This window comes from Colius striatus, unplaced genomic scaffold (assembly GCF_028858725.1).
Source record: "Colius striatus isolate bColStr4 unplaced genomic scaffold, bColStr4.1.hap1 scaffold_133, whole genome shotgun sequence".
NCBI classification, from domain to species: domain Eukaryota; kingdom Metazoa; phylum Chordata; class Aves; order Coliiformes; family Coliidae; genus Colius; species Colius striatus.
Genome location: NW_026908424.1, coordinates 1 through 17,796, shown reverse-complemented (window position 1 = coordinate 17,796; position 17,796 = coordinate 1). Strand labels below are relative to the sequence as shown.

The 17,796-nt window shown below is 61.0% G+C and overlaps 2 protein-coding genes across 2 annotated transcripts in view; one reads left to right on the top strand and one right to left on the bottom strand.

The window, feature by feature from the left end:
• PC (pyruvate carboxylase) overlaps positions 1–6,263 on the top strand; it is a gene marked incomplete at its 5' end in the record, with an annotated part of 29,870 nt that extends 23,607 nt beyond the window's left edge. The window contains 3 exon segments of the mRNA XM_062019724.1: positions 598–846; positions 2,326–2,466; positions 4,199–6,263. Of these exon segments, the coding sequence (XP_061875708.1) occupies positions 598–846; positions 2,326–2,466; positions 4,199–4,471 (663 nt within the window).
• A 2,013-nt stretch (positions 6,264–8,276) lies between these two features.
• Positions 8,277–15,503, bottom strand: LOC104561735 (putative transcription factor Ovo-like 1). The gene is given in 8 exon segments (XM_062019723.1): positions 8,277–8,528; positions 8,530–8,618; positions 10,134–10,263; positions 10,266–10,337; positions 10,340–10,402; positions 11,135–11,227; positions 11,229–11,281; positions 15,314–15,503. Coding segments are annotated over 8 exon segments (852 nt in total). The 5' UTR covers positions 15,414–15,503.
• Positions 15,504–17,796: the final 2,293 nt, after the last annotated feature.

Sequence of the window (17,796 nt, the reverse complement as noted above, 5' to 3'; positions counted from 1 at the left end):
GGGATGTACTGGTCAGCACTGGGACACACTGGTCAGCACTGGCACTCGCTGGGCTGCACTGGGATGTACTGGTCAGCACTGGGACTCCCTGGGCTGCACTGGGCCACACTGGTCGGCACTGGGACTCCCTGGGCTGCACTGGGATGTACTGGTCAGCACTGGGATGTACTGGTCAGCACTGGGACACACTGGTCTGCACTGGGATGTACTGGTCAGTACTGGCACTCTCTGGTCTGCACTGGGACACACTGGTCTGCACTGGGACTCCCTGGTCTACACTGGGACTCATGGGCTGCACTGGTCAGCACTGGGACACACTGGTCTGCACTGGGACACACTGGTCTGCACTGGGATGTACTGGGACACGCTGGGACACACTGGTCAGCACTGGGACACACTGGTCAGCACTGGGACTCATGGGCTGCACTGGTCAGCACTGGGACTCACTGGGACGTACTGGTCAGCACTGGCACTCCCTGGTCTGCACTGGGATGTACTGGGACACACTGGTCTGCACTGGGATGTACTGGGACACACTGGTCTGCCCCATCAGCTCAGGGCAGGATGAGGCCCAGCCCCGCTCTCGCCCTGTCCAAGGTGCTGAAGGAGCTGCCGCGTGTCGAGGGGCGCCCGGGCGCGTCGCTGCCGCCGCTGGACTTCGAGGCTCTGGGGCAGGAGCTGGGGCAGCGCCACGGGGCCCCCCCCAGCCCCGAGGATTTGCTCTCGGCCGCCCTCTACCCCAAAGTCTACGACGACTTTCGCTCCTTCAGCGACACCTTCGGGCCCGTGGCCTGTCTGGGCACCCGCCTCTTCCTCGAGGGACCCACCATCGCCGAGGAGTTCGAGGTGAGGGGGCTGGGAGGGACTGGGAGGAGCTGGGAGGGGCTGGGAGGGGGACTGAGGGGCACTGGGAGGGACTGGGAGGAGCTGGGGAGCACTGGGTGGGGCTGGGAGGGGGGCTGAGGGGCACTGGGAGGGACTGGGAGGAGCTGGGGAGCACTGGGAGGGGCTGGGAGGGGGGCTGGGGAGCACTGGGAGGGGGTTAGGGGGGACTGGGAGGGGATGTGGGGTGCTGGGAGGGGCTGGGAGGGACTCGGAGGGGTTTAGGGGGGACTGGAAGGGGATGGGGGGTGCTGGGAGGGGGCTGGGAGGGACTGGGAGGGGTTTGGGGGGACTGGGAGGGGCTGGGGGGTGCTGGGAGGGGGCTGGGAGGGACTGGGAGGGGTTTAGGGGGGACTGGGAGGGGATGAGGGGTGCTGGGAGGGGGCTGGGGCACACTGGGAGGGGCTGGGAGTGGGTTGGGGGGACTGGGAGGGGATGGGGGGCACTGGGAGGGGCTTAGGGGGGACTGGGAGGGGATGTGGGGTGCTGGGAGGGGGCTGGGAGGGACTGGGAGGGGTTTGGGGGGACTGGGAGGGGCTGGGGGGTGCTGGGAGGGGGCTGGGAGGGACTGGGAGGGGTTTAGGGGGGACTGGGAGGGGATGAGGGGTGCTGGGAGGGGGCTGGGGCACACTGGGAGGGGCTGGGAGTGGGTTGGGGGGACTGGGAGGGGATGGGGGGCACTGGGAGGGGCTTAGGGGGGACTGGGAGGGGATGGGGGCAGTGGGAGGGAGCTGGGGGGCACTGGGAGGGGCTGGGAGGGTACTGGGAGGCACTGGGGAGGCACTGGGGGTTACTGGGAGGCTCTGGGGGGGTTACTGGGGATCCCATCCTGCACCCCTGTGCATTGCCACAACTCTGGCACATGCAGGGGCTCTGGCACAGCCCTGGGGCCCTTTGCACCCCCTTTGCACCCCCTGAGCCCCCCTGAGCCCCTCTGCAACCCTCTTACACCCCCCTGAGCCCCTTTGCACCCCACTTTGCACCCCCTGAGCCCCTCTGCACCCCCCTTTGCACACTCACTGAGCCCCTTACACCCCCCTCAGCCTCTTTGCACCCCCTTTGCACCCTCTGAGCCCTTTTGCACCCCCTTTTCACCCCCCTCAGCCCCTTTGCACCCCCATTTACACACTCATTTGGCCTCTTGCACCCCCCTCAGCCCCTTTGCACCCCCTTACACCCCCCTCAGCCCCTTTGCACCCCCATTTGGCCTCTTGCACCCCCCTCAGCCCCTTTGCACCCCCTCCCTGGACCATTTCCACCCCCTTCCCCCCTCTCCCCCTCACCCAAACCCCCTCTCACCCCATCCCCACCTCCCCTCCCTGCACACACGGGTGTCCCCTGGCTTTTGCACGTCCCCCCCCCAAACACCCCTTGTGCACGTGCCCCCACCCCCCCGTGCACGTGGCGCCCCCCTTTGCACACCCACGGCCTTGGCACCTGCAGGTGGAGCTGGAGAAGGGCAAGACCCTGCACATCAAGGCCCTGGCACTGGGAGACCTCAATGCCCAGGGGCAGAGGGAGGTGTTCTTCGAGCTCAACGGGCAGCTGCGCTCCATCCTCGTCAGGGACACCCAGGCCATGAAGGTGGGGGGCTGGGGGAAGGGGGTTGGGGGGTCCTAAAGGGGTTTGGGGGGGTCCTAAAGGGGTTTGGGGGATCCTAAAGGGGTTTGGGGGGGCTGGGAGGGGTTTGGGGGGGGGGTCCTAAAGGGGTTTGGGGGATCATAAAGGGATTTGGGGGGGTCCTAAAGGGGTTTGGGGGATCCTAAAGGGGTTTGGGGGGGTCCTAAAGGGGTTTGGGGGATCCTGAAGGGGTTTGGGGGGGTCCTAAAGGGGTTTGGGGGGGCTGGGAGGGGTTTGGGGAGGGCTTAGAGGAGTTTGGGGAGGGCTTAGAGGGGTTTGGGGGGCTGAGAAGGGTCTGAGGGGAGTTTTGGGGGGTCTTAAAGGGGTTTGGGGGATCCTAAAGTGGTTTGGGGGGTCCTAAAGGGGTTTGGGGGGGCTGGGAGGGGTTTGGGGAGGGCTTAGAGGGGTTTGAAGGGATTTAGGGAGGGCTTAAAGGGGTTTGGGGGGGCTGAGAAGGGTCTGAGGGGAGTTTTGGGGGGTCCTAAAGGGGTTGGGGGGGGCTTGAAGAGATTTGGGGGGTCCTAAAGGGGTTTGGGGAGAGCTTAGAGGGGTTTTGAGGAGTTTGAAGGGATTTAGGGGGGCCTTAAAGGGGTTTGGGGGGGATCCTAAAGGGGTTTGGGGAGGGCTTAGAGGGGTTTTGAGGGGTTTGAAGGGATTTGGGGGGGATTAAAGGGGTTTGGGGGGGCTGAGAAGGGTCTGAGGGGAGTTTTGGGGGGTTTGATGGGGTCCTAAAGGGGCTCACCAGGATATTTTGGGGCTCACCAGGATGTTTTGGTGCTCACTAGGAGTTTTTGGGGGTCACAAGGGGAAGGTTTTGGGGCTCACCAGGATATTTGGGGGCTCACAGTGAGGTTTTGGGGCTCTCCAGGATATTTTGGGGTTCACAAGGGGAAGGTTTTGGTGCTCACCAGGAGTTTTGGGGGCTCACAGTGAGGTTTTGGGGCTCACCAGGAGTTTTGGGGCTCTCCAGGATATTTTGGGGTTCACAGTGAGGTTTTGGGGCTCACCAGGATGTTTTGGGGCTCACAGTGAGGTTTTGGGGCTCACAGTGAGGTTTTGGGGCTCACCAGGGTGTTTTGGGGCTCACCAGGATATTTTGGGGTTCACAGTGAGGTTTTGGGGCTCACCAGGATGTTTTGGGGCTCTCCAGGATGTTTTGGGGCTCACCAGGATATTTTGGGGTTCACAGTGAGGTTTTGGGGCTCTCCAGGATGTTTTGGGGCTCTCCAGGATATTTTGGGGCTCACCAGGATATTTTGGGGTTCACAGTGAGATTTTGGGGCTCACCAGGATGTTTTGGGGCTCTCCAGGATGTTTTGGGGCTCACCAGGATATTTTGGGGTTCACAGTGAGGTTTTGGGGCTCTCCAGGATGTTTTGGGGCTCTCCAGGATATTTTGGGGCTCACCAGGATATTTTGGGGTTCACAGTGAGGTTTTGGGGCTCTCCAGGATGTTTTGGGGCTCACCAGGATATTTTGGGGGTCACAAGGGGAAGGTTTTGGGGTTCACAATGAGGTTTTGGGGTTCACAATGAGGTTTTGGGGTTCACAGTGAGGTTTTGGGGCTCACCAGGATATTTTGGGGCTCACAGTGAGGTTTTGGGGGTCACAAGGGGAAGGTTTTGGGGCTCCCCAGGCTATTTTGGGGCTCCCCAGGCTGTTTCACACCTCCCCTCACCCCCTTTCCCCCCCGCAGGAGCTGCACGTGCACCCCAAAGCCGCCAAGGGGGCGAAGGGGCAGGTGGGGGCCCCGATGCCGGGGGAGGTCGTGGAGCTGCGGGTCCGGGAGGGCGCGGCCGTGGCCAAGGGCGACCCCCTGTGTGTGCTCAGCGCCATGAAGATGGAGACGGTGGTGACGGCGCCGCTCGGGGGGGTCGTCACCCGCCTGCACGTGCGGCCCGGCCTCAGCCTCCAGGGGGACGATCTCATCGCCGAGATCGAGGAGGGGGGGAAAGGAGAAGCCCCCTGAACCCCCCGACACCAAACACCCCCCAAACCCCCCCAAAAACACCCCCAAAAACACCCCCCCCGGAACGAGCCAAAATGGGACGCGGCCCCTTTAAGAGCGGGGGGGGCGGCGCCCCCGTGTGGCGGGAAAGGGGAAGCGGGGGAGGCGCTTAATTAGGCGTTGGAGCCTTAATTAAGGGGGTAGGCAATTAGAGATGACTCTTAATTAGAGCAGGGGATGGGCCTTAAGGAGTCGGTTGTTAATTAGAGATGGCCCTTAATTGAAGGGGGGGACAGTCCTTAATTAGAGGGGTCAGTCATTAATTAGAGGTGGCTCTTAATTAAGGGAGTCAGTCCTTAATTAGGAGGTCAGTCCTTAATTAGACATGACCCTTAATTAGAGTGGCATCAGTCCTTAATTAGAGAGTCAATCCTTAATTAGACATGACCCTTAATTAAGGGGGGTCAGTCCTTAATTAGAGAGTCAATCCTTAATTAGACATGACCCTTAATTAAGGGGGTCAGTCCTTAATTAGAGAGTCAATCCTTAATTAGACATGACCCTTAATTAAGGGGATCAACCCTTGATTAGGGGGTCAGTCCTTAATTAGACATGACCCTTAATTAAGGGGGTCAGTCCTTAATTAGAGGGTCAATCCTTAATTAGACATGACCCTTAATTAAGAGGGTCAGTCCTTAATTAGAGGGTTAATCCTTAATTAGACATGACCCTTAATTAAGGGGGTCAGTCCTTAATTAGAGGGTTAATCCTTAATTAGGCATAGCCCTTAATTAGGGGCTCAATTGTTAATTAGACATGGCCCTTAATTAGAGGGGGACAGTCCTTAATTAGGGGGTCAATCCCTAATTAGAGGTGGTCTTATTTGAGGGGAGACAGTCCTTAATTAGAGGGGTTGGTTGTTTATTAGAGATGGCCCTTAATTGGGGGGGGGGGTCACTCTTAATTAAGGGAGTTAGTCCTTAATTAGAGGGGTCAATCCTTAATTAGACATGGCCCTTAATTAGGGGGGTCAGTCCTTAAATAGGGAGATCAGTTGTTAATTAGAGATGACCCTTAATTAGGGGAGACAGCCCTTAATTAGAGATGGCCCTTAATTAGAGGGGTTCAATGCTTACTTAGGGGTTCAACCCTTAATTAGGGGAGGGGTCCTTAATTAGCAGAGTCGGTACTAATAGGGGGGCAGCCCTTAATTAGAGGGATCAGTCCTTAATTAGAAGCGTCGGTACTTAACTGGGGGGGGAGGGTGTCAGCCCTTAATTAAGAGAGTCAGCCTTTAATTAGCGTGACCACCCTTAATTAGAGGAGTGGCCCTTAATTAGGGACGCTTCAGTCTTTAATTAGGGGTTTAACCCCCTTCATGGAGGGGCGGGGTCGCCCTCTTAATTAAGGGGAGCAGCCTAATTAGGAGCCAGCCCTTAATTAAAAGGACGCCTCTTCATTAAGAGAGTCCCCATTGGGGAGGGGGAACAGCTCTTAATTAAGAGGCTCTTAATTGGGGCTCAGCTCTTAATTGGGGGCGGGGACACAACGCCTTGGGGGGGGGATTTCCCGCCACTTAAGCCCCGCCCCCTCTGGCCCCGCCCCCTTTAACCCTTTCCGTGCCGCGCTGCCTTAGGGGAGTTTGGGGGAGGGGTTTTGGGGGAGGGGGAGGGGGGGCACATGGCGCTGCCCCTCCCCCCTCCGTCCCCCCTTCATCTCCCCCCCCCCCCCATTGCTGCCAAACGCCCCTCCCCCCTCCTCGCGCGGATTTTGGGGGGGGAGGGGGCGGAGCCTGTGACCAAAAGGATCGAGACTGGACGATTTGGGGGGGGGGGGGGAGGGGTGGGGGAGGGGTCACCTCGTCCCATCGCGATCCCCCCCCCCCCCAAAAAATGGGATCAGAGGGGGAGGGGCGATGTGAAGCCCCGCCCCCCTGCCCGGGGGGAGGGGCCCGGGCAATAAAACTGGACTAACGGCAGCACCCCGGCTTTTTGGGGGGGGGGCTCTAGGGGGAGATGGGGGGCTATGGGGGGTAGGAGGGGGTTATAGGGGATTGGGGGGCTCTAGGGGGAGATGGGGGGCTCTAGGGGGAGATGGGGGGAGATGGGGGGCTCTAGGGGAGATGGGGGGCTATGAGGGGCTAGGAGGGGGTTATAGGGGATTGGGGGGCCCTAAGGGGAGATGGGGGGCTATAGGGGGAGATGGGGGGCTATGGGGGGGTAGGAGGGGGGTTATAGGGGATTGGGGGGGCTCTGGGGGGAGATGGGGGGCTCTAGGGGGAGATGGGGGGCTATAGGGGGAGATGGGGGCCTATGGGGGGGCTAGGAGGGGGTTATAGGGGATTGGGGGGGCTCTAGGGGGAGATGGGGGGCTATAGGGGTAGATGAGGGCTATGGGGGATTGGGGGGGATTTGGGGGGCTATGGGAGATTCGGGGTGCAAATGGGGATCTATGGGGGATTGGGGGGGCTATAGGAGATTGGGGGCGCTATTGGGGGTCTATGAGGCTATTGGGGGGCCTATAGGGGATTGGGGGAGCTAGAGGGGGAGATGGGGGGCTATGAGGGATTGGGGGGCTATGGGGGGGACTTTCAGGGCAAATGGGGGTCTATAGGGGATTGGGGGGCTATGGGGGCAGATGGGGGTCTATAGGGGATTGGGGGGGCTGTGGGGGGGTCTATAGGGGATTGGGGGGGCTATGGGGGCAGATGGGGGTCTATAGGGGATTGGGGGGGCTGTGGGGGCAGATGGGGGTCTATAGGGGATTGGGGGGGCCATGGGGGCAGATGGGGGGTCTATAGGGGATTGGGGGGCTGTGGGGGGTCTATAGACGTTTGGGGGCGTCTATAGGGAGAGACCCTATAGGGCATGGAGGGGGGACTTTGGGGGGGCAGCTCCACGTGCAGCCACAGGCGCCTGTAGGTGAACAACGAGCTTTATGGAGGACACGCCCCCCCCCCCAAACCGACCCCCCCCCCCCCATTAAAGTGGGCGTGGCCCGCCAGCGCGCCCCCCAACCACAGCCCCCCCCCCCCCCCCCCCCCGTTCCCCTGGGGTTGGTCTCAGCCGAGTGGATGTTGTGGGCGTGGCCTGGCGGGGCGGGCTTATCGCAGTGGGCGTGGCCTCTGGAAGGGGGCGTGTCCATGCGGGGGGACGGGGCTTGTTAGACCGGGGCGTGATCTCAATGGAGCGTGGCCACGAGGGGGCGTGGCCACAGGGGCACGGTCTGAATGGGCGTGGCCATGGGGGCGGGGCTTCTCGGGGCAGGACACGATCTCATTGGAGCGTGATCTCAAGGGGGCGTGGCCTCACGGGGGCGTGGCCATGCGGGGGGGGTGGGGCTGGGCAGGCCGGGACGCGATCCCATTGGCTCGTGTCCCGGCGGGGGCGTGGCCTCACGGGGGCGTGGCCATGCGGGGGGGGGGTGGGGCTGGCAGGCCGGGACATGATCTCATTGGTGCGTGATCTCAAGGGGGCGTGGCCTCAATGGGACGTTTCCCATTGGGCGTGGTCGTGGGGGCGTGGTCTCAATGGGGCGTGGCCTCAAATGGGGCGTGGCCATGGCTTGTCAGGCCAGGACGTGATCTCATTGGAGCGTGTTCCGGCGGGGGCGTGGCCATGAGAGGGGCGGGGCTGGGCAGGTCCGGGACGCGATCTCATTGGAGCGTGATCTCACGGGGGCGTGGCCTCAGGGGGGGCGTGGCCATGCGGGGGGGGGGGCGGGCAGGTAGGGACGCGTTCTCATTGGAGCGTGTCCCGACGTGGGCGTGGCCTCAGGGGGGGCGTGGCCATACGGGGGGCGGGGCTTGTCAGGCCGGGACGCGATCTCATTGGCTCCTGTCCCGGCGGGGGCGTGGCCTCAGGGGGGCGTGGCCATGCGGGGGGCGGGGCCGGGCAGCCCGGGCACGGCGGCAGCAGCAAGCAGCGGCAGCTTTCCGCGCCAGCTTGGCCAGCAGCGGGCTGTGCGGGTGGCGCTGGCGCAGATGGGCCAGGTGAGCGTCCTGGCTCTCGGCCGTGCCCCCGCACTCCTCGCACACGTAGAGCTTGGCCCGGCGCTCCTTGTAAGCGTAGCGCTGCGCCAACGCCGTGGATCTTCTTGAGGTGCGACTCGAGGGAGCAGCGCTGCGTGAAGGCTTTTTCGCACAGGCTGCACTTGTAGGGGCGGACACCTGCGGGAGGGGGAGGGGGAGGGGTCAGAGAGGCGGCTGCCTTCATCCCGTCCTTCTCCTCCTCGTCATCACATCACCGGCTGCTCCTTTGGGCTCAGCCCTGTCACCCCCTCGGCTTTGTCCCATCCCCATCCTCAGCTTCACCTTGTCTCAGCTTCATCTCAGCTTCATCCCATCCCCATCATCATCCTCAGCTTCATCCCATCCCCCATCATCATCCTCAGCTTCATCTCATCCCTATCATCATCCTCAGCTTCATCCCATCCCCATCATCATCCTCAGCTTCATCTCATCCCTATCATCGTCCCCATCCTCAGCTTCATCTCAGCTCCATCCTCATCTTCATCCCATCCCCATCATCATCCTCAGCTTCATCCCATCCCTATCATCATCCCCATCCTCAGCTTCATCTCAACTCCATCCTCATCTTCATCCCATTCCTATCATCATCCTCAGCTTCATCCCATCCCTATCATCATCCTCATCTTCATCCCATCCCTATCATTATCCCCATCCTCAGCTTCACCTTGTCTCAGCTCCATCCTCATCTTCATCCCATCCCCATCATCATCCTCATCTTCATCCCATCCTACCATTATCCCTATCCTCAGCTTCAGCTTCATCCTCATCTTCATCCCATCCCCATCATCATCCCCATCCTCATCTTCATCCCATCCCTATCATCATCCTCATCTTCATCCCATCCCTATCATTATCCCCATCCTCAGCTTCACCTTGTCTCAGCTCCATCCTCGTCTTCATCCCATCCTTATCATCATCCTCAGCTTCATCCCATCCCCATCATCATCCCCATTCTCAGCTTCATCTTCATCTTCCTTCCCATCCCTATCATCATCTTCATCTTCGTCCCATTTTGTCTTCCTCCTCATCTTCATCCCATTATCTTCATCCCCATCTTTATCCTCATTCTCATCCTCATCTTCTCCCATCAGCTCCATCCCCATCCTCATCCTCATCCCATCCCCATCTTCATCCCCATCAGCTCCACCCTCCTCCCCCCTCCCCCTTCCTCCTCCCTCCTCTTCCTCCTCTTCTTCCTCCCAGACTGTGTCCCACCCCATCCCCATCTTCATCTCATCCACATTCTCATCCCCATCCCTCATCATCATCCTCATCTCATCTCATCTCATCTCCATCCCATCTTCATCCCAACATTCCCATCCTCGTTCCCATCCCCATCAGCTCCACCCCCATCCCCTTCCTCCTCCTCCCCTTTTTCCTCCTCCTCTCCCTTCCTCCTCCCCTTCCTCCTCCTCCTCTTCCTCCTCCTCTTCCTCCCAGACTGTGTCCCACCCCATCCCCGTCTTCATCTCATCCACATTCTCATCCCCATCCTCATCATCATCCTCATCTCATCTCCATCCCCATCTTCATCCAACATTCCCACCCTCGTTCCCATCCCCATCAGCTCCACCCCCATCCCCTTCCTCCTCCTCCCCTTCCTCCTCCCCCTTCCTCCTCCTCCTCCCTCCTCCTCCCGGGCCGTGTCCCCACCCGTGTGTGTCCTGACGTGTCTCTTGAGGTCGAAGGTGTCGTTGAAGCCCTTCCCACAGTAGGGACAAAGGTGCCTCTTCACCTCGCTGTGACACTTCAGGTGCCGGTTCAGCATCCGCTGGAACCCGAAACACTCTTCTGACAGACGGGGCAGGAGAAAAGCTCCGGCCCCCCCGGGACCCCCCCGCTAATGGGGACCCCCCCCTGGGACCCCCCCCACTCAGGGGAAGCCCCGGGGGAATGGGGGGACCCATAGTACTGGGCGGGAGCTGGGAAGGAATGGGGAGGAAGGGGTTAAAGTGGGGATGTCACCCTCGCACCCCAAGTTATTTGGGGGAGGGGAAACTTGGGGGACCCCCCCCCCCGATTATAGGACACCCCCTCCTCTCTCCCCAGGACTCCCACATCAGGGACTCCCCCCAGTGTCAGGGGAACCCCCAGCAGCAGAAATCCCCCCCCCATTGGGGACACTCCCCCCAGTCATGGAGATACCCCCCCAGTTTTGGGGACCCCCCCTAGTCATGGGGACAACCCCTCCCCCCCAACATTGGGACCGCCCTTCAGTCATGGAGACACTCCCTCCCCAGTTTTGGGGACCCCCCCCCCAACATCGGGACCCCCTTCAGTCATGGAGACACCCCCTCAATATTGGGGACCCCCCCCCTCAAGTCATGGAGACACCCCCTCAGTTTTGGGGACCCCCCTCCCATAGCTTAGAGGACCCTCAGCATCAGGTTCCTCCTCCCCCTCCCATCTTGGGGACCCCCTCCCCAAGTCAGGGCAACCCCCAGCAGCCATGGGGACCCCTCCCAATCATGGGGACCCCTCCCTCAGTTTTGGGGGACCCCTCCCTCTAGTTCTGAGACCCCTCAGCCATTGGGACCCTCCCACTTTGGGAACCTCCTGATGTTGGGGACCCCTCCCCCCCAAGATGCTGGGGACACCCCAAGGAGCTCACACAGCCCCCCCACACTTAATTTGGGGGGACCTCCCCCCCTTACCTTGCCCTTGGGGTGCAGGAAGGGGCCGTGGGGGGGTCGGGGGGTCGGGGGGGGCAACGTCATGTCGAGGGGGGAGACGGGGGACGCTGGGGCCGTCCCCCACGGCTGGCTCGGGGTCCCTGCGCAGGGGGCACCCCCCCAGGCAAACTGGGGGGGCAGGGGGGGGCACTGGTTGGGATGGAGGGGGGCTGCACCCCCTAAATACTCCCCCCTCTTTAGATGAGAACACCCCCCCCCCCCCCAATTCCCCATTGGGCACTCCCAAATGTTACCCCCCCCCCAAAATGTGACCCCCCCAGAATGGAGACCCCTAAATGCCCCCCCAGTTGCCCCCCCCCTCAAAGGGCACCCCCAAATGTGTCCCCCCCCCATTGACTTCCCCCAAACAGCATCCCCAAATGTGCCCCCCCAATTGTTTCCTCTCAAAGGGCACCCCCAAATGGGACCCCCCCCCAAAGGACACCCCCAAATGGGACCCCCACAATTGACCCCCCCAAAGGACACTCCCCCCAAATCTGACCCCCACAATGGACACCCCCAAATGTACCCCCCAATTGTTTGCTCCCAAAGGGCACCCCCAAATGGGACCCCCCCAAAGGGCACCCCCAAATCTGACCCCCACAATTGACCCCCCCAAAGGACACCCCCAAATCTGATCCTCCAATTGATCACCCCCAAAGGACACCTCCAAATCTGACCCTCCAATTGATCACCCCAAAGGACACCCCCAAATCTGACCCCCCACAATGGACACCCCCAAATGTACCCCCCAATTGTCTGCTCCCAAAGGGCACCCCCAAATGGGACCCCCCCAAAGGACACCCCCAAATGGGACCCCCACAATTGACCCCCCCAAAGGACACCCCCAAATCTGACCCCCACAATGGACACCCCCAAATGTGACTCCCCCAATTGTTTGCTCCCAAAGGGCACTCCCAAATCTGACCCCCACAATTGACCCCCCCAAAGGACACCCCCCAAATCTGACCCTCCAATTGATCCCCCCCCAAAGGACACCCCCAAATCTGACCCCCACAATGGACACTCCCAAATGTACCCCCCCAATTGTTTTCTCCCAAAGGGCACCCCCAAATCTGACCCCCCCACAATGAGCACCCCCAAATGTGATCCCCCAATTGACTCCCTCCAAAGAGTACCCCCAAATCTGACCCCCCCAAAAGAGACCCCTCAAATCCCCCCCAACTGACCCCCTGAATAGATGCCCCCAAATCTGACTCCCCCAACTGACCCCCAAAACCCGACCCCCCAAATGACCCCCCACATCTGACCCCCCTAAAACAGACCCCCCTAAATCTGTTCCCCCCAAATGAGCCCCCATCTGACCCGCTCAACTGACCTCCCCAAAACCTGACCCCCCCAAATTTGACCCCTCAGCTGACCCCCCAAAATAGACACCCCTAAATCTGATCTGACTCCCCCAAACCTGACCTCCCCAACTGACCCCCCCAAAATAACCCCCCCAAACCTGATCCCACCAACTGACCCCCCAAAACCTGACCTCCCCAACTGACCCCCCCCAAATAACCCCCCAAATCTGACCTCCCCAACTGACCCCCCAAAATACCCCCCCAAACCTGATCCCACCAACTGACACCCCCAAACCTGAACTCTCCAACTGACCCCCCCCAAATAACCCCCCAAACCTGACCTCCCCAACTGACACCCCAAAATAACCCCCCAAACCTGATCTGACTCCCCCAAACCTGACCTCCCCCAACTGACCCCCCAAAATAACCCCCCCAAACCTGATCCCACCAACTGACCCCCCCCAAACCTGACCTCCCCAACTGACCCCCCCCAAATAACCCCCCAAACCTGACCTCCCCAACTGACACCCCAAAATAACCCCCCCAAACCTGACCCCACCAACTGACCCCCCCAAAATAACCCCCCCAAACCTGATCCCACCAACTGACACCCCCAAACCTGACCTCCCCAACTGACACCCCAAAATAACCCCCCCAAACCTGATCCCACCAACTGACACCCCCAAACCTGACCTCCCCAACTGACCCCCCCCCAAATAACCCCCCAAACCTGACCTCCCCAACTGACACCCCAAAATAACCCCCCCAAACCTGACCCCACCAACTGACCCCCCCCAAAATAACCCCCCCAAACCTGATCCCACCAACTGACACCCCCAAACCTGACCTCCCCAACTGACACCCCAAAATAACCCCCCCAAACCTGATCCCACCAACTGACACCCCCAAACCTGACCCCCCCCCCAAATCTGGCCCCAACTGACCCTCTCCCCAAATCTGACCTCCCCAACTGACCCCCCCAAAATACCCCCCCAAACCTGATCCCACCGACCCCCCCAAAACAACCCCCCCAAACCTGACCTCCCCAACTGACCCCCCCCCAAAATAACCCCCCCAAACCTGACCCCACCAACTGACCCCCCCAAACCTGACCCCCCCCCAAATCTGGCCCCAACCGACCCCCCCCCAAATCTGACCTCCCCAACTGACCCCCCCCACAACAAGCACCCCCAAACCTGACCCCTCCCCCCCACGGCAGGACAAGGGGGGGGGGTCCCCTCCCCCACCCCACCCCCCCCTTTTTTGGGGTTCCCCCGACCGGTCGAACGGCTCCGGCCGCGACGCCCCCAAATTACGGGGTGTCACCCGCGTGGGCCCTGGGGGGGAGGGGACACACCCCCACCCCTCCCCCACCCCTTTCCCCACTCCCCCCTCACTTAGAACCCCCCCAAAATCACCCCATCCCCCTCCCCAAAGGAACCCCAATATCTGGGCACCCCCAAACCCTTCCCCCCCCCCCAAAAGGGGCTTTTTTGGGGGGGGGGGGCAGGAGGCTGTGCTGGGTGGCACCGCGTGGCTCCAGCCCCACCCTGTCATTAAAGGGTTAATCACCCCCCCCCCCCGCACCCCAAAATAAAGAGGGGGGGAGGGGCAGGTTTGGGGAAGGGAGGGGGAGGTAAAAATGGGGTGTCCCAGATGTCTGAGGGACCCCCCCCCCCAAAATCAAATACACCCCCCCCGATACTTGGCTCCTCCTCGATCATTTGGGTCATCCCACCCCCAAATTTCTGGGGTCCCCCCCAAATTGCTGTACCCCCAGACTCACAGGATCCCCCCCAAATTCCTGGGGTCCCCCCCAAATTGCTGTACCCCCAAAACTCCCAGGATCCCCCCCCTAAATTCCTGGGGTCCCCCCCAAATTGCTGTACCCCCAAAACTCCCAGGATCCCCCCCCTAAATTCCTGGGTGTCCCCCCCAAATTGCTGGCCCCCCTCAGACTCCCAGGATCCCCCCCAAATTCCTGGGGTCCCCCCAAATTGTTGCCCCTCCCCCAGACTCACAGGATCCCCCCAAATTGCTGCACCCCCAAAACTCCCAGGATCCCCCCCCAAATTCCTGGGGTCCCCCCAAATTGCTGCACCCCAAAACTCCCAGGATCCCCCCCCAGATTCCTGGGGTCCCCCCAAATTGCTGCCCCCTCAAAACTCCCAGGATCCCCCCCCAAATTCCTGGGGTCCCCCCAAATTGCTGCCCCCCTCAGACTCCCAGGATCCCCCCCAAATTCCTGGGGTCCCCCCAAATTGCTGCCCCCTCAAATTCCCAGGACCCCCCCCAAAACTCCTGAGTCCCCTCATTTACTTGCACCCCCCCCACACCAATTCCCAGCTCCTCCTTGATCCCCTGGATCTCCCCCAAATTCCTGGGGTCCCCCCAAATTCTCAGCCCCCCCAAACTTCCAGGACTCCCCCCAAATTCCCAGGACCCCCCTCAATTCCCTGCCCCCCCTCAAACTCCCAGGACCCCCCAAATTCCCAGGACCCCCCCAAAACTCCTGAGTCCCCTCATTTACCTGCTCCCCTCCCAGTTCCCAGCTCCCCCTTGATCCCCTGGATCTCCTCCAAATTCCTGGGGTCCCCCCACTTTCCAGCCCCCCCCAAAATCCCAGGACCCCCTCAAATTCCCAGGACCCCCCCAAATTCCCAGGACCCCCCCCCCAAAACTCCTGAGTCCCCTCATTTACTTGCACCCCCCCCCAATTCCCAGCTCCTCCTTGATCCCCTGGATCTCCTCCAAATTCCTGGGGTCCCCCCACTTTCCAGCCCCCCCAAACTCCCAGGGACCCCCCCAAATTCCCAGGACCCCCCCCCATTTTCCTGCCCCCCCCACGTACTGGGCACGTAGATCTCAGCTCTCTGCTCGTCGGGCAACTCGCTCCAGTTGCGTTTTGCTGTGGCCACACTCGGCTTCTTCACCAGGAAGGCGCGTGGCATGGCCTGAGCCCCGAGGGAGAGATCCCCAGGGGATCCCTGAGCGATCCCAAACGGATCCCTGATGGATCCCTGAGCCCTTCCCAGGCTGCTGCCTGCCCTGGAGCCCCGAGGCCCTGAGCGGCTTCGCTGACGGATGCTCAAAGCCCCAAGGTGGGGGTGGATCCCAGATTCCTTGGGCAGGTGGATCCCAGATTCCTTGGGTAAATAGATCCCAGATTCCTTGGTCAGATTAGGGCTGGATCCCAGATTCCTTGGGTAAATGGATCCCAGATTCCTTGGTCAGGTTCAGGGCTGGACCCCAGCTCCCTGGGCAAATGGATCCCAGATTCCTTGGTCAGGTTCAGGGCTGGATCCCAGGTCCTTGGGCAAATGGATCCCAGATTCCTTGGTCAGGTTCAGGGCTGGATCCCAGCTCCCTGGGCAAATGGATCCCAGTTCCTTGGTCAGGTTCAGGGCTGGATCCCAGCTGCTTGGTCAGATTTGATGCTGGATCCCAGGTTCCCAGTCCAGTTCAATGCTGGATCCCAAGGCTTTGATCAATATCAGCACCAGATCCCCGATCCCAGGCCGGTTTTGGTGCCAGATCCCAAACTCACCGGTCAGGTTTGATGTCAGATCCTGAGTTATTTGATCACCAGCAGCACCAGATCCTGGATCCCAGCTGGGTTTTGGTGCCAGATCCCTCAGCCCTCAGCAGCTGCAGGCCCAGATCCCCCCAGGTGGATCCCTTTCGGTGCCAGATCCTTGATTCCTGCTCAGTTTTGGTGCCAGATCCCCAAGTGTTTGGTCAGCAGCAGCTCCCAGCTGGGTTTTGGTGCCAGATCCTCCCCCCTGGGTCACTTTTTGGTGCCAGATCCTGGCTCTTGGGTGAGTTTTGGTGCTGGATCCTCGCCCTGGGTCACTTTTGGTGCCAAACACGGGATCTTGGCTGGGTTTTGGTGCCAGATCCCGGCTGTTCCATCAATCCTGGCGCCGTTTCCCCTCCTGTGGCACCGGCTGCTGGTGTCACTGGTTGTGTCCCAGTGACAGGGTGAGGCTGGTTGTATCTTGGTGCTGGTGCCACTGGTTGTACCTCAGTGCCAGTTGTGTCCCGGTGCTGGTGTCACTGGTGTGTCCCAGTGACAGGGTGAGGCTGGTTGTGTCTTGGTGCTGGTGCCACTGGTTGTACCTCAGTGCCAGTTGTGTCCCGGTGCTGGTGTCACTGGTGTGTCCCAGTGACAGGGTGAGGCTGGTTGTGTCTTGGTGCTGGTGTCACTGGTTGTGTCCCAGTGACAGGGTGAGGCTGGTTGTATCTTGGTGCTGGTGCCACTGGTTGTGTCCCAGTGACAGGGTGAGGCTGGTTGTATCTTGGTGCTGGTGTCACTGGTTGTGTCCCAGTGACAGGGTGAGGCTGGTTGTATCTTGGTGCTGGTGCCACTGGTTGTACCTCAGTGCCGGTTGTGTCCCGGTGCTGGTGTCACTGATGTGTCCCAGTGCTGCTGTGACTCAGCTTGTGCTGGTGCCAGTTGTGTCCCGGTGCTGCTGTGACTCCAGTTGTACCCCAGTGCCACCGGTTGTACCCTGATGCTGTTGTGACTCTGGTTGTACCCCAGTGCCCCTGGTTGTGTCCTGGTGCCACTGGTTGTGCCCCAGTGCTGTTGTGACTCCAGTTGTGTCCTGGTGCCGCTGTGACTCTGGTTGTGCTGCTGTGGCTCCGGTTGTACCCTGGTGTCACTGGTTGTGCCCCGGTGCCACTGGTTGAGTCCCAGTGCCACTGGTTGTACCCTGGTGCCGCTGTGGCTCTGGTTGTGCCGCTGTGACTCTGGTTGTGCCCCGGTGCCACTGGTTCTGCCCTGGTGTTGCTGTGACTCCGGTTGTACCCTGGCACCACTGGTTGTGCCCCAGTGCCGCTGTGACTCCGGTTGTGCCCTGCTGCCACTGGTTGTACCCTGGCACCACTGGTTGTGTCCTGGTGCCGCTGTGACTCCAGTTGTACCCTGGCACCACTGGTTGTGCCCCAGTGCCACTGGTTGTGTCCCGATGCCACTGTGGCTCCGGTTGTGTCCCGGTGTCACTGGTTGTGCCCCAGTGCCGCTGTGACTCCGGTTGTGCCACTGTGGCTCCGATTGTGCCCCGGTGCCGCTGTGGCTCCGGTTGTGTCCCAGTGCCGCTGGTTGTGCCCCAGTGCCGCTGTGGCTCCGGTTGTGTCCCAGTGCCGCTGGTTGTGCCCCAGTGCCGCTGTGGCTCCGGTTGTGTCCCGGTGTCACTGGTTGTGTCCCAGTGCCCGCTGGTTGTGCCCCAGTGCCGCTGTGGCTCCGGTTGTGCCCCGGTGTCACTGGTTGTGTCCCAGTGCCGCTGGTTGTGTCCCAGTGCCGCTGTGACTCCGGTGGTGCCGCGGCGTCCA